This window comes from Andrographis paniculata, unplaced genomic scaffold (assembly GCF_009805555.1).
Source record: "Andrographis paniculata isolate CXL003 unplaced genomic scaffold, ASM980555v1 Contig51END, whole genome shotgun sequence".
NCBI classification, from domain to species: domain Eukaryota; kingdom Viridiplantae; phylum Streptophyta; class Magnoliopsida; order Lamiales; family Acanthaceae; genus Andrographis; species Andrographis paniculata.
In genome coordinates, this window is record NW_026137586.1 from 480,871 (window position 1) to 495,158 (window position 14,288).

Genomic DNA, 14,288 nt, shown 5'->3' on the forward strand with positions numbered 1-14,288 from the left:
GACAAGTCGAAACAAGACGAAGGAAAAGTATTCTTACAATAATGGCATCATAAATACAAACAAAAGGCAGGCAGCCAGCCGGCTTAATTAAGATTAATCAAAAAATTTCCATTTGGATCACACATTACATTACATTAAACTATACATTGTCCATATATATGATCAATCCCTTTCGACGATTATAGTTTTCGCACTCGAGAAAATTAAAATAATGCATCCAAGCCGGCTCATCGAAAGAATCGCGTAAATACGCGCACAAGGCTGTCTATAAATTCCGAAACAAATTGTTACACTTCTTCGAGGCATTCACTCCAACATCGATATGGGATTTGTCACGAAATTTTGCGCTTTGATCTCGTTGCTCGCGATTCTTTCTTTAGCAAATGGACGCGCCTCTTCAGAAGGGCGAAAGGTAAAATAAATTTATTTCTAGTCTCGTATATGACAATTATTATTATTTTAATTTTTTAAAGTAAAATATATATAATTTTATATCTAATTCATAATCGTTAAAAATGTTCAATCGTTCTGAAATATTGTTACATGTACTAACAATCTAACACAACATACCCGAACTAACTACACCACAATTTTTTATATAAAATATTGACTTGGATTTACTTTTATACATTTATTAAAAACATCCTTTTTTATATTTATTTTAAGATTAATATCGTGTAAAAAATATTGTATTAAAGAAATTACTACTTGACTTGGCAATATAAGTGAAAATATTTCAGAATTTAAGGATCTTTTCAGCGACTATCAATTAGATGTATAATTATTTTTATACAAGTTTCACCGAAATAATCAAAATAATAATAAGTGCTACGAAGCATACTTAAAACATAATTATCCCAATAATTTTTAAATATAAAATTTTAAGTAAAATTAATTATAATTTGCTGTAGTTTATTTATTTAAAATGAATAATAGGAATTGATTAAATTTCAGAATTGATTAAAGCTCGGTATAATAATACAATAATTAAGAAGTAATTAATCCTTTATTAATTTCTCTCAAATAATATTGTACTAAGATTATTATTATCCTTAATTTATACTATCATCAAGTAAAGTCAATATGATATTAATTAATCTCGTAATAATATAATTTATTAAAATAAATATATGCATTATAATTTTATCGGTTAAAAATTCTAATGATATACATAACGTTGCAGCATTACATAGTGTACATGGGAAGTCATTCCTTCAAGGACTCAGAATCGGTAGTTACAGCCAACCACAAAATGCTCGACTCAATAATGGATAAAAGGTATATATATACACATATATACACACATTAGCGCGTATACGTATATATTTATGTATAGGATGAATCGATTGCCTAATCGAACTTGATATATATATAAATATTGTACTCAAATTTAATTAAATTAGATACTTAAATTTTTCTTGAGATTCAATCAATTTTGAATCTTGTATGAGTTTGAAATACAAAGAAAATCTACAAAAGTCACGACGTTGTTTTTTTTTTTTTTTTTTCGTATGCTTTGATTTTATTTTTATGCTTTGAATTTAAAACACGATTGTAAAATAATTTTTACATAAAAAAAAGTACCGTAAACTATTATTAAAAATAATATTCATTAAATTCAACACTAAAAGATAAGCAAATACTTATTGAACAGATATAGAGCATATAATAAAAATAGTGAATACAATCTTAATAGTAATTATAAATATATTTAATAATTCTTTAAGGGACTATTATTTTTTGCAAAAATATATATGAAATGGGTACATATGGACTTATATAAAAGTGTAATTTCATGTATTATATGAGGTAATTTGTGTAATGTTTACTTATGTTTTCAAATTTATTGTCTATCCGATAAATATTATATTTAAAATATTATATCAAAAAAATTATTTATATATATTTGTTTGGTAAATTAAAATACGTACAGTGATGAGAGGAAGGAGGATACAACAGTGTACCATTACACAAAAGCCTTTAGAGGCTTCTCTGCTATGCTAACACCAGATCAAGCACAACGCCTCGCAGGTAATTCTAATTTAATATATATAACTTAATAAATGAATACAAATTTAAATTGAACTATGTATTATATATTCATATATATATATATATATATAAACAATGCAGAGAGTGACTCGGTAATATCGATTTTCGAGAGCAAGATGAACCGCGTGCACACAACACGTTCATGGGACTTTTTGGGCATAAACGCTCTGGGAGATTACAATCACCAATTATTAATGTCTCGCTCTTACGATGTTATTGTTGGGGTTATAGATACAGGTACCATATATATAAACACAAACACAAACACAAATACAAACACGAACCCTCAATTATCGATCCATTAGTTTTTATTTTTGATCATTTCGAATAATTGTGCTATAAATTGAAACTTTTAGGAGTTTGGCCGGAATCAAAGAGCTTCGATGATTATGGGTTAGGTCCCGTGCCTTCAAGATTTAAAGGACTATGTTCTACCGGTCAAAATTTCACCTCATCCAATTGCAATAGGTATTTACATACATTATAGGAGTCCCATTCAATTTTGATAATAAACAAAGATTTTGAGAATTTTTTTATTAGTTAAAAATGTTAAATTCATATATGAATTATAGGATAAAAGTGAAATACTTTTATTTTAAAATTTTAAAAATAAGTTTATGTTCAGATATGCACATATGAATTGTACTTGTTGAGTGCATAGACTTGTATGAAATGCAAAGACAGAAGAATTTAACAATAAAGTTTTTACTAAATTACAAGTTTTTATGTGTTGTTTTATGATCTTTCAATTCTAAACTCTTTGCTAATTTGTGAAATTTTAAAATTTTTATAATTTTTTTTATTTACACATTATTGATTAATTTCTTTCTTTTACCATTTTAAATATAATTTATAATATTATTCAAATAAAAAATAACGGCAAAATTATTTAAAACTATTAAAATTATACCATTTAAAAAATTTTGGTCAAATTAAAATTATTAAATTTACTGGGACGAAAAGAATCTTATTAAATATTATTTAGTAATTTAGACTCTATATACACTTAAGGGCGTGTTGGTTTGGGTATTGAATTTTAAATATACTATTTATCTCAATTTTTTCACCCTCAAAACATCAAATCAAGCACCTATTTTTTATTTTTTATATTATACTAAAAATCAATTTTACATTCAAAACATCACATCAACACCTATTTATATCACATTATACAACTATTCAAATTCAAAATTTTTACTATTCAAATCTCAATTCAAAATCAAAATCCTCAAACAAACACACCCTAAGGGATTTGACAGTATTAATCATATACCTTCTTTAAAAAAAAAATATCGTTAAAATACCGAAGTTTTTATTTTTTTTTATATAGTTTTTATTTTTTTTTCAATTCTAAAAAATTTTGTTTAGTATTTTAATTTGAAGTATTTTTTATATAAAATATAAAAAATTACATCAATAATATAAATAATATTTTATATTGAATTTTACATTGAATGTTAATTTTTTACAAAAATAAAATATATATTAACAATTATACCCTTAAAATGTATTCCGCAATGGCAAACAAATCCTCTATTTAAACAAACTGCTGAACTAAACATATTTCTTTGTTAGAATTTGTATGTTAGCAAGTATTCATTTTTATCATCCCTCAAGAACCTCATTTAGTTAAAGTTTTTTTTTTCTTTCTTTTTTTTTTTTTTTGTTTTGTTTCTCTCTATTATATAGGAAGATCATAGGAGCAAGATTTTATTACAAGGGCTTCGAACTAGAAGAAGGGCCACTCGAGGCATTCGGGAAGCCCTTTTTCCGGTCGCCACGGGACGCCGACGGGCATGGCTCGCACACGGCATCCACCATTGCCGGCGCCGAGGTTCCCAACGCCGCCCTATACGACGGCATAGCCAACGGGACGGCAAGAGGAGGCGCGCCGTGGGCTCGCCTCGCAATCTACAAGGCATGTTGGTTCGGCTTCTGTGAAGATGCCGACCTTCTTTCTGCCATGGATGACGCCATCGACGACGGCGTCGATGTCATCTCAATGTCTTTGGGGCCCGGCCCGCCGCAGCCAAGCTACTTTGACAGCGTGACGAGCATCGGAAGCTTCCACGCGTTTCAAAGGGGAGTTTTGGTCTCGGCATCCGCCGGGAATAGCTTCGATCCCGGAACGGTTACGAATGCCGCGCCGTGGGTGCTCACCGTCGCGGCGAGCACCATGGATCGTGACATCCCAGCCGATATATATCTCATAAACGCGCCCCCGATTAGGGTACGTGATTATCTCGATTTTAATTTATTTTTTTTATCCACGTGGTCCTAAAAATTTATGATATACGACTCTGGAGCAAATTATATCGAACTATATATATACTCTCTCGTCCAACCAAAATAATTTTATTTTACATTTTGGATGAAGTTGTCTTATTTATACTATCTCCGTCAGGTTTTAAGAGTCCGATTTACTTTTTGCGTGTTGATATTTGAATATTAATTATTATATGAAAATGTAGTACAAATCAATGGAAAAAATAAAATATTTCTATTAGTGTCTTATAATAACATTTGTGCAAAAAATTATACAAATATAAGTTTATTTTCAATGTTAAAGTACAATGATGCAAAAGATAAATGAGACCCTTAGAGCCGAACGGAGAGAGTATAATTTATCTTAAATTTTTTGTCTGAGATAATTTTTCAAGATAAATTGACAATTTTGGGTCATGCTAATTAGGGTTTTAGCATCAACTCGTACCCGATGAGCGGGTATAACGGATTAATAGCCGGAAGTGCAGCGGCAGCCGCCGGAGTTCCATCGGAAAATGCCAGGTATATACGTATACATACTTTTATTTATAGGTTATTTATCTACATGTCAAATTACTTTAAGATGCAACGCTTATAATGTTGATTGGGTAAAATCAACATTCTAATCACAAAGCAGTTACCAACCGATAGTATATTGTACTATATAAATAGGTTTGTTGCACTTAAATCAATAATATCTTGTATTATATATAATTATATATTATTTGTACCTGTATATATATTGTATTATCATGTAACATGTACTGTCTTTTGATTAAATATGCAGATTGGGTCAAATCACCATCATGCTAATTTGACTTAGTCTAACAAGGAAACAAAATCCTATATATATATATATATACACAAGTAAGCAAATTGTTATAATTTTTTTTAATACTTCCACAGTTTTTGCGAGATGAATACATTGGATCCGAGTTTAACCAAGGGGAAGATCGTTGTGTGCACTCTCAGAAGCATTTTTGATGATCGGACATCAAAATCGGTTGCCATAAAGGAAGGCGGCGGTGTTGGGATAATTCTCATTGATCCGTTGGCCCCAGACATCGGGTTTCAGTTCGTGCTTCCGGGCACATTGATAGGCCTACAAGAAGCCGAGCAACTCGAAAGATACATGGCCTCGTACACGTAAGAATTAAGTATATAGCATATATACATGAAAATATATACACATTTTTTGTCAATATCATTTTAGTTTTTTAAATGAATTTTATACGACTTGAAAGACCGCAACTCTAGCGAGGCTAGGTAAGCTCATGTGTGCGACGCAAGTCCAATGTCATTGTACTTTTTTTACAACAATTAATCAAATATAGGATTATTTTAACACAATATTCATTTAAAGGACCAAAATAATACTATTTTCATCTACTTTATACATATGACTGCCTCATCTAAATAGTCGCTTTCTATTTATAGTTTATGTGATCTCCACTGAATTATTAATTTACTTTCACTTTTTACTTTCACTTTTACTTCTATTCACTTGAATTATTAATTTACTATTCACTTTTACTTCAGAATTTTTCATCTTATTAAAATTAAAAAAGTGATATGGTTTGTTTACTTGATATATATAGATATGCATTTGTGTTGTTTTTCAAATGATTATTAAATATAAATCTTACTTCTTCTGTGCAACTAGAAAGTATATATATTTCTATTTTGGATATTCAATTACAAAGTAAATATTTTATTAAATACCTCACTTTTTTCACAAATACCCTTACTTTACATCGCATCGTTACTTTTATGCCAAAAGGTAAAAGCAAAAATATCATTACACTACTTTTAAATACTCACTATAATTAAAATACTATTATTTTTTAAATACTGTGTCAAAAGTAAATGTTTACTTTGTATGTGGACGGAGAAAGTATTATTAACAAAAGTGTGTTGAATGTGGTATTTGTTCGAGAATTTTTTTAAAAAATTACTTAGGGTGTGTTCGGTTGAGAGATTTAGACAAAATCTCACTATTCATCCAAAAATTTTCCCCCAAAAACATCAAATCAAACACCTATTTTTTATTTTTTATATTATACTAAAAATCAATTTTACATTCAAAACATCACATCATCACCTATTTATATCACATCATACAACTATTCAAATTCAAAATTTTTACTATTCAAATCCCAACTCAAAATCCAAACCCCCAAACAAACACACCCTTAATAAATAATTATATATATATTAAAACAAAAAATCAATGAGTAATCGCCCTTACAGTATCAATTTTTTTTGTTTTTTTGCAGCAACCCTTATGGTAGAATATCTCTAACAAGAACAATTTCAAACGTCAAACCCGCGCCACAAATGGCGATGTTTTCGTCCATGGGGCCGAATGCCGTCAGCCCTGATGTGATCAAAGTACGTACACGCATTATTTGAATTCAGACAATCAACAAATATACATTATGCGTGATGATCGACGATTATTTAAACTTATTACGCGATTTTGTTGTAGCCGGATGTAACTGCTCCGGGAGTGAATGTTCTTGCGGCATGGTCTCCGGTAGCAGTCGATGATACTGCCGGAAGACCCCTCGACTATAACATTATTTCCGGAACATCCATGTCGTGTCCACACGTCTCGGCGCTCGCAGCCATTGTTAAGTCGTATCATCCTTCGTGGAGCCCCTCGGCTATCAAGTCCGCCATTATGACAACGGGTAATTACTAAGGCTCTTTTTATTTATTATATAAATTTTTATGATTCTTTATAAAAATAAAAAATATATTTTTTTTTTATGTAAAATATCACGTAAAAATTATTATTTCAATCAAAATACAAAATCAAATTTCAAGTAAAAAAACCTTACGTGTTTCTCTTTTGATGTGTCAATTTAGTCAGGCACTATTCATTACTATTTTTATTTCCTTGCAAAACATAATAAACACTTATGTGTATATAACATTATTATAAAAAAATAGTAAACTGATTTTTTTTGTCTAATGATTGACCCTTTATCATTTTAATTTTATAATTGAAGTCGATCCTAAACTAGTTCCGTAAGTAAATGTTTTTTGTAATTTTAGTCATTTGGTACTGGAGATGCCTACATAGCTCACCGGACGGACACGTGGATTTTTTTAAAAATTATTAATTTTCAAATTTTTAATTTTTACAAAAAGACAAAATAAATAAATTAAAGTTTAAATAAAATAAAATAAATTCATGTGTCCGCCGGCTAGTCACGCGAGTGCCACGTAGGCATCTCCAATGCCGAAGAACTAAAAGTGCAAAAATCTTCTATTTACGAGACTAGTTTGCGACACTCTGACTTACTAAACAATCAGTTTACTATAAAAAAAAATTAAATTTTTATTAAAAATATCATTTCAAATATTTATTTGCATTATCAAACATTTTCAATTTAATCTGGTAAAGATTTTCAATCCTCAAACTCTACAATATTTGAATTAGGAGTTTAGAAATAGTAAGAATTTGAATTAAAATATTTATATGATATATTGTATAGAAAAATATGTAACACAAACATATATACATACACTACAAAAAAAAAAATAGTATAATAGTAACGGAATTTCGTCTCTAAAGTTCACGTAGTTAACACAATTCCTTCTCTAATTCCGTCTTTAATGTAGTTAGTAACGGAAAAAGTGAATTTAGGAATGAAAAAACTTTGTTACAAAATTGATATTTTCTTATTGTGATATACCACAGCAAAAATTCAAGACAATACAAGAAGCTCCATTACAAGACATCCGAACAACACAAGAACGACCCCTTTCGACTACGGATCCGGGCAAATCGATGCGTCCGCAGCCGTCGATCCAGGGCTTGTCTACGACTTCAATACCGAAGACATCATCGATTTCCTATGCAGCAGCGGCGCCACCCCTGAAAAGCTCAAAAACCTCACCGGCGAAACAACCTACTGCAAGAATTCGACAACCACGGCCACCTACAACCTTAACTACCCGTCCATCGGAGTTTCAAGCCTCAATGGAACCTTGTCGGTGGTAAGAACAGTAACGTATGTCGGAAAAGGGAGTGCTGTGTACAAGGCGACGATTGAGGCGCCGGAAGGCGTGTACGTGACCGTGACGCCGAACGAGCTTCGATTCGACATGGAAGGGGAGAAGATGAGTTACAGAGTTGATTTCAAAGCTTATAAAAAGAGAAGTGATGGAGATGATGATCAGTTTGTGTTTGGAGCATTGACATGGAGTGATGGAATTCATGTTGTGAGAAGCCCTATTGGTCTTAACATAGTTTGATCTATTTAGGGTTTGTTTTATAGGTTTTTTTTTTACTTGAAAATCTGCAAGCGGTCTTGAGTAATTTTCGACTAAACTATCAGTTCGATCGAATCATTTTGAAATTGGTTTCTGGATTCATTTTACATTCTTGAATTATATCAAATGTTTTTTTGAAAACTACACTCCTTTTGTGATTTTATGTTCAAGAATTAGATAAGCTAACAACCTACTAGAAAATTAAGAGCGATTTGAAAATTCGATTCCAACTCAGCACAAAAATATTTTGCTCGGCATAAATATGGGCCCAAAAATTTTGGGCAATATCAGGCCTGACCCGATTTATTAAAATTAAATATCTTTTAAATTAAGTAATTTTATAAATATATTACTCCCTCCGTCCCAGATACCGTGTCTGCTGCACTGTAAACACGGTATTTTAGGAGGGATGTAATTAGTAGATAATTAAGAATGTATTAATTAAAATAATTATCCTATAATATAAATAATTATAAATAAGATTAATACAACTAATTAGTTTAATTAAAATTAAAAAAATAAAATAAAATTTAAAATTTAAAATTTAAAATAAATTAAAGTGTGTAATCATTTTCCAAAAAAAGAAAGAGACATGGTACGTGGGACTGACAGAAACGGCAACGTGTACATGGTATCTAGGACTGAGGGAGTAATAAATAAATTTACATTAAAATTGAAGGTGTATCCTAGTTGCTAAGTTTTTGTTCCGGCCCGTTTCAAAATCAGGTTGGGCTTAAACATCACATATTTAGAATCGGACCGGGCTGGCCCGGTACAAAGATTTTGAGCTGACCCGATTTTCCATCTCTAGAGAATAATTAATAATTGTTGCATATTTAAATTTTGGGACAATTTAATATCATGGATAACAATTTGGGGTACCTGCAAACTAGGCCCGACATGTAAGTCACATTAGGTTAATTAAATTTATTCTTATTTTTTCATTTTTATTACACAATTGTCACTACTTTTTACACTAATACACTTACAAGGGTAAAAAAAGTCTTTTATCTGTATTTTTTACCAATTACCAATATAATATCAATATTTCTTAAATCTCGTGTTCAACTCAATTAAAATTATAATTGTGGGGGGAGAGAGTATTAAAGTTACTATTGATATGTGTCTATTCATACTTTGTGTTTTTGTCGAATTATATTTCTATTGTCACATTAGGTTAATTAATTAATGTTCTCTCATAAGTGGAACAACTGACTTTTACTTCATATTAAAATAGGTTGCGATAAAATATATTTAGGAGTAATATATTCGTATTTAAGAGATTTGTAGGATTTTTACATTATTGAGATGATTTGTGCGTCATTATAAATATGTACAAATTTTATGATTGAAATAGAAAATTTTAATTTCATATTCTGAGACACAAGGTCATTGGTGGACATTTGAATAATAATAAAAAATTAAATATTTGATAAGATATTTTATTAAAGAAAATAAATATTTTATTTAATAATTTTTAATTGTATAGTAGATTAAAACTACCTCCGTCGCACGTACTGTATCTGCTACACCGTAGACACGGTATTTTAGGAAAAGTGTAATTAGTAGATAATTAAGAATTTATTATTGAAATTAATTATTCTATAATATAAATAATTATAAATTAAGATTAAGATAACTAATTAGTTTAATTAAAATTTAAAAAAATAAAATTTAAAAGTTTAAAATGAGATTAAAGTGTATAATCATTTTCCAAAAAATGAAAGTGACATGGTATCTGGGACCGACAGAAACAACAACATAGACATGGTATGTAAGACGGAGGGAGTAGTATAAAAACAGATTTTAGGTATATTTAAACAAAATCTTCATCTCTCAAGTTATCATTAATTTCAAAGAGAGGCAGAATTAGAATTTAATAAAATGGGGGGCAAAACTTTTATATGATATAAATAAATGTTGGTACAATGTTTTAAATATTAAATTGATTTTGAATATTTTGAAAGATGTTTTTTTTTTTTTTTCTTTGTTTGGAAGTTTTTTACAGTACAATAGCACTTTTTTTTATATAAAATTATATACTTATTTATATATAAATTACTTACATTTAATAATTATTATATTTTTAATTTTTAAAAAAGTGCTATTATTAATTACTTGAAAATGAAATAAAATATTATCAAATAAGTACAGGTTACCTAATTCATTTAATAATTTGAATATGAATATGCTTCCTGTGAGTATCAGAAGGATACTATATGAGTGTAATACTTGTCTTATATTATTAATTTTTTTTTTTTTTATAAATATTAAGGTTGCGTTTAGATTTGTTTGAAAGTGTTTTTCTAATTTTAAATTAGTTTGAAAATAATAAAAATTGAATAGGAAATATGTATTAATTGGTGAAAACTTTTTTTTTTTTTTTGTTTATTATTTAAGTTTGAGGTATGTTTTAATATGAGTTATGAAAAATTGTATCATATCAAAAATACCTTTTTTATAAATTTTTAATATTAATTAAATCCTAGAGATGACGAAATTTGAAATTATGGCATCATAGTTACAGGTTCATTCTCATACCACCGTATTATTATTATTATTATTATTATTATTATTATTATTATTTATGGTTGTATTTGCTTTGAAGTTTTTATCATTTTTAATGACTACTATTACGCATAATTTTTAATAGATACTGCCGATAAAATTAGTATATTTGAGTCGAGCACGGAGATTTAAAAAATAAAAAGATTATTATAACTAATAAAAACAAAAAAGTAATTGATGATATTTTTGAAATTTTAATTAAAAATTAAGAAAATGAAAAGAAAAAATATAATAAATGAAGTGATATTTAGTGTTGGGGATTTCCGTTTGCGAATAAATAATTAATAGTTTGTTTCCTTATTAGTTTAAATTTTTTAGTGAGACGATTATTGGGCGTCCTGTTTCTATTTGCAACATATGCATTGCAAATTTAACATACTCTCACTTTAACAGTTAAATATTAATTTTTTATTTTTTTAAAATTAGTGATCGGGCACTTTGAATTGATGGACCGAAAAAAATATTAAAAATACATATTATGAGAGTAAAATTTATTTATTCTTAATTATATTAGATTACTTTTACATAGTAATCCGTATTTATTTATGTGCATTATGGATCTCTTCCTCATTAAATAATACTTCTTCCGTCAAATTACAAAGTATATATATTTCTATTTTTTTACGTCCAATTACAAAGTAATTATTTTATTAAATGCTCTATTTTTTTTCTATAAATACTTTTACTTTACATCACATCATTACTTTTATACCAAAAAGTAAGGGCAAAAATATTATTACACTACTTTTACCTATTTACTATAATTAAAATATTATTATTTCTTAAATTCTGCATTGTAAATGTATACTTCTTGCTTGGACGAAGGGAGTAATTAATTACACATTATCAAGATAAACTGGGCTCTTTTTCTTTTTTTTTTTTTTTTTTTTTTTTTTTTTTTTTGTCGTTGTAGTGGCACAACTAACACTGCTGTAAATTGTAATTACGATATAAATTTGATGGAAACATCAAACAGAAACTCTTATCCCACATTTTAAAAAATTAGATATGTCTATTTTTTACAAATTAAATTAAAAGGTGTATTTATATTGTACAAAAATTAAAATATTATCATATTGTAAGGACTCATACAATCTGTATAGAAATATATATTTTGATTTTATTTGAAATGATGAAATGTTATATTAACATTACGAAGTTATCACTTATTAAATTAGGAAATGTGTACATTATTTGTAAAGATCCTAAATATAATATATATATATATATATTTATTATGAGTGAAGAAATATATTATTAGTCATTGGTTGATATATTTTTTTTTGTATATATTATATATATTGAACGGTAAATTTGATGTATTTGATACTTTCAGAAGTTGAAAAGCACATGTGGAGAATAAAATAAACATCGAGTTAAGTGTTGAGGTCGGATAATGGTGGCGAGTACGAGTTGGATGAGTTCAAGGAGTACTGCGTTGAAAATGTCATCCGAATGAAAAATGCAATACCTGAAACACCGTAGCAAAATGGTGTAGCTGAAAGGATGAATTAGACACTGAATGAGAGGGCTAGATGCATGCATTTAAAGTGTGATTTGTCAAAGATGTTTTGGGTTGATGCGACCAACAACACGGCATTCCTGATCAATAGAGGTTCATCGACGCCGTTGGATAATGAGATTCCATATGAGGCGTAGAGTGGTAAAACAATAAACCTCTCATTTTTTGTATTTTTAGTTGCACTGCATATGACAAGGTTGATGCTGAGATGAAACTAGATGTGAAATCGGTGGACTGCACGTTTATCAGCTATGGTGGTGATGAGTTTAAGTATCGACTTTGGGATAAAAGTAATCGCGAAATCATTCATGCTCAAGATGATATCTTTGAGAAATGAATCTCGTATAAGAACAAGTCAAGTGACAAAGACCGAACAAACTCGAAGATAGTTGAGTTGGATATTTCCAATCCGAGCATGAGCAACCAATCTCAGGATGATCGGAGTGCGGTTGATGCGGAGGTCGAGCAGCCTAACCTTATTGAAATCCAAACATAAGTTGATGTGAAATCGGTGGATTGCACGTTTATCGGCTATGATGGTGATGAGTTTGAGTATCGATTTTGAATAAAAATAATCTGCATAAAAAATTAGGAGATAGTTGTGTTAGATATTTCCAATATGGAAAGGCCAAATGAGATAAACACGAAACTAAACTTGCCCTTAAAGGACGACAAATGGGGGACGGTGGACTTGAACTCAAGACCTAAGGCTTTAATACCATGTTAGATGAAGTAAACGACTATCTCACCTAAAAGCTTAAGTTATTAGAGATACACATCATTTATTTATTTATTTATCTACAAATAGGAGTTATATTACCATTGAAGTAAAATGTATAAGTGGAAGATGCAATCAGTTTTAAAGTGGAAGAATATTGGAATTGAAGTTTAATTATATCCTAAAATCTAAATAAATATGATATAGATATTATTGGTATGGTCATGTGTGGGCCTAGGATTTGTTAGAATATAAATATACATGTATTTTCACTTTTAGGTAGTGCAATTACATATTTTTGGCTTAGTAGCATTCCAATCATTCTTATCAAACTGAGTTACTAAATTTGTGTATTCTTGTTTGGTCTTCTTGATTTCCTGATTTTCGCAATATTAACAAGTTCGAGTCGAGCTCGAACAATTGATACTCGAGCTCGTTCGACTCGTTTAACATCTCTAAGGTCACATTTATTAAGAATAGAATTAATATTGTGTTTGAACTGCTGAAAATAATAAAAAATTAATACGTTTTGAGTTAATGGAAATAATAGATTTTTAATGTTGCATTTTAAATAAAAATTAAATATTTATGTAAAATTTTTAAAATAAAAATTTGATTAATAGTATAAGGCTTCGTTTGTACAAATAGGGGTGAGCATTTGGATTTTTGGTTCGGATTTTGTCAAATCCGAACCGATCCGAAAATTCAAAATTTTTGAAAAAACCAATCCGAACCGAACCAAAATAACCGAAATCCGAAATCCGTAATCCGAACTAAAAAATTCAAACCAAACCGAAAAATCTGAAATTCTAAATATATTTTTTTTAATTTTTAATTTTTTTTAAATTTTTTTATTATTTTATAATATTAAATATATAT

At 28.8% G+C, this 14,288-nt stretch overlaps 1 protein-coding gene across 1 annotated transcript; it reads left to right on the top strand.

Annotated features, from left to right (window-relative positions):
• The first annotated feature begins 322 nt into the window (after positions 1-322).
• Positions 323-8,583, top strand: LOC127253851 (subtilisin-like serine-protease S). The gene is made up of 11 exons (XM_051278641.1): positions 323-412; positions 1,184-1,278; positions 1,934-2,031; positions 2,134-2,289; positions 2,409-2,520; positions 3,742-4,282; positions 4,745-4,839; positions 5,224-5,463; positions 6,594-6,708; positions 6,806-7,010; positions 8,027-8,583. The coding sequence occupies exons 1-11, from the start codon at positions 323-325 to the stop codon at positions 8,581-8,583; spliced, it is 2,304 nt and encodes a 767-aa protein (XP_051134598.1).
• Positions 8,584-14,288: the final 5,705 nt, after the last annotated feature.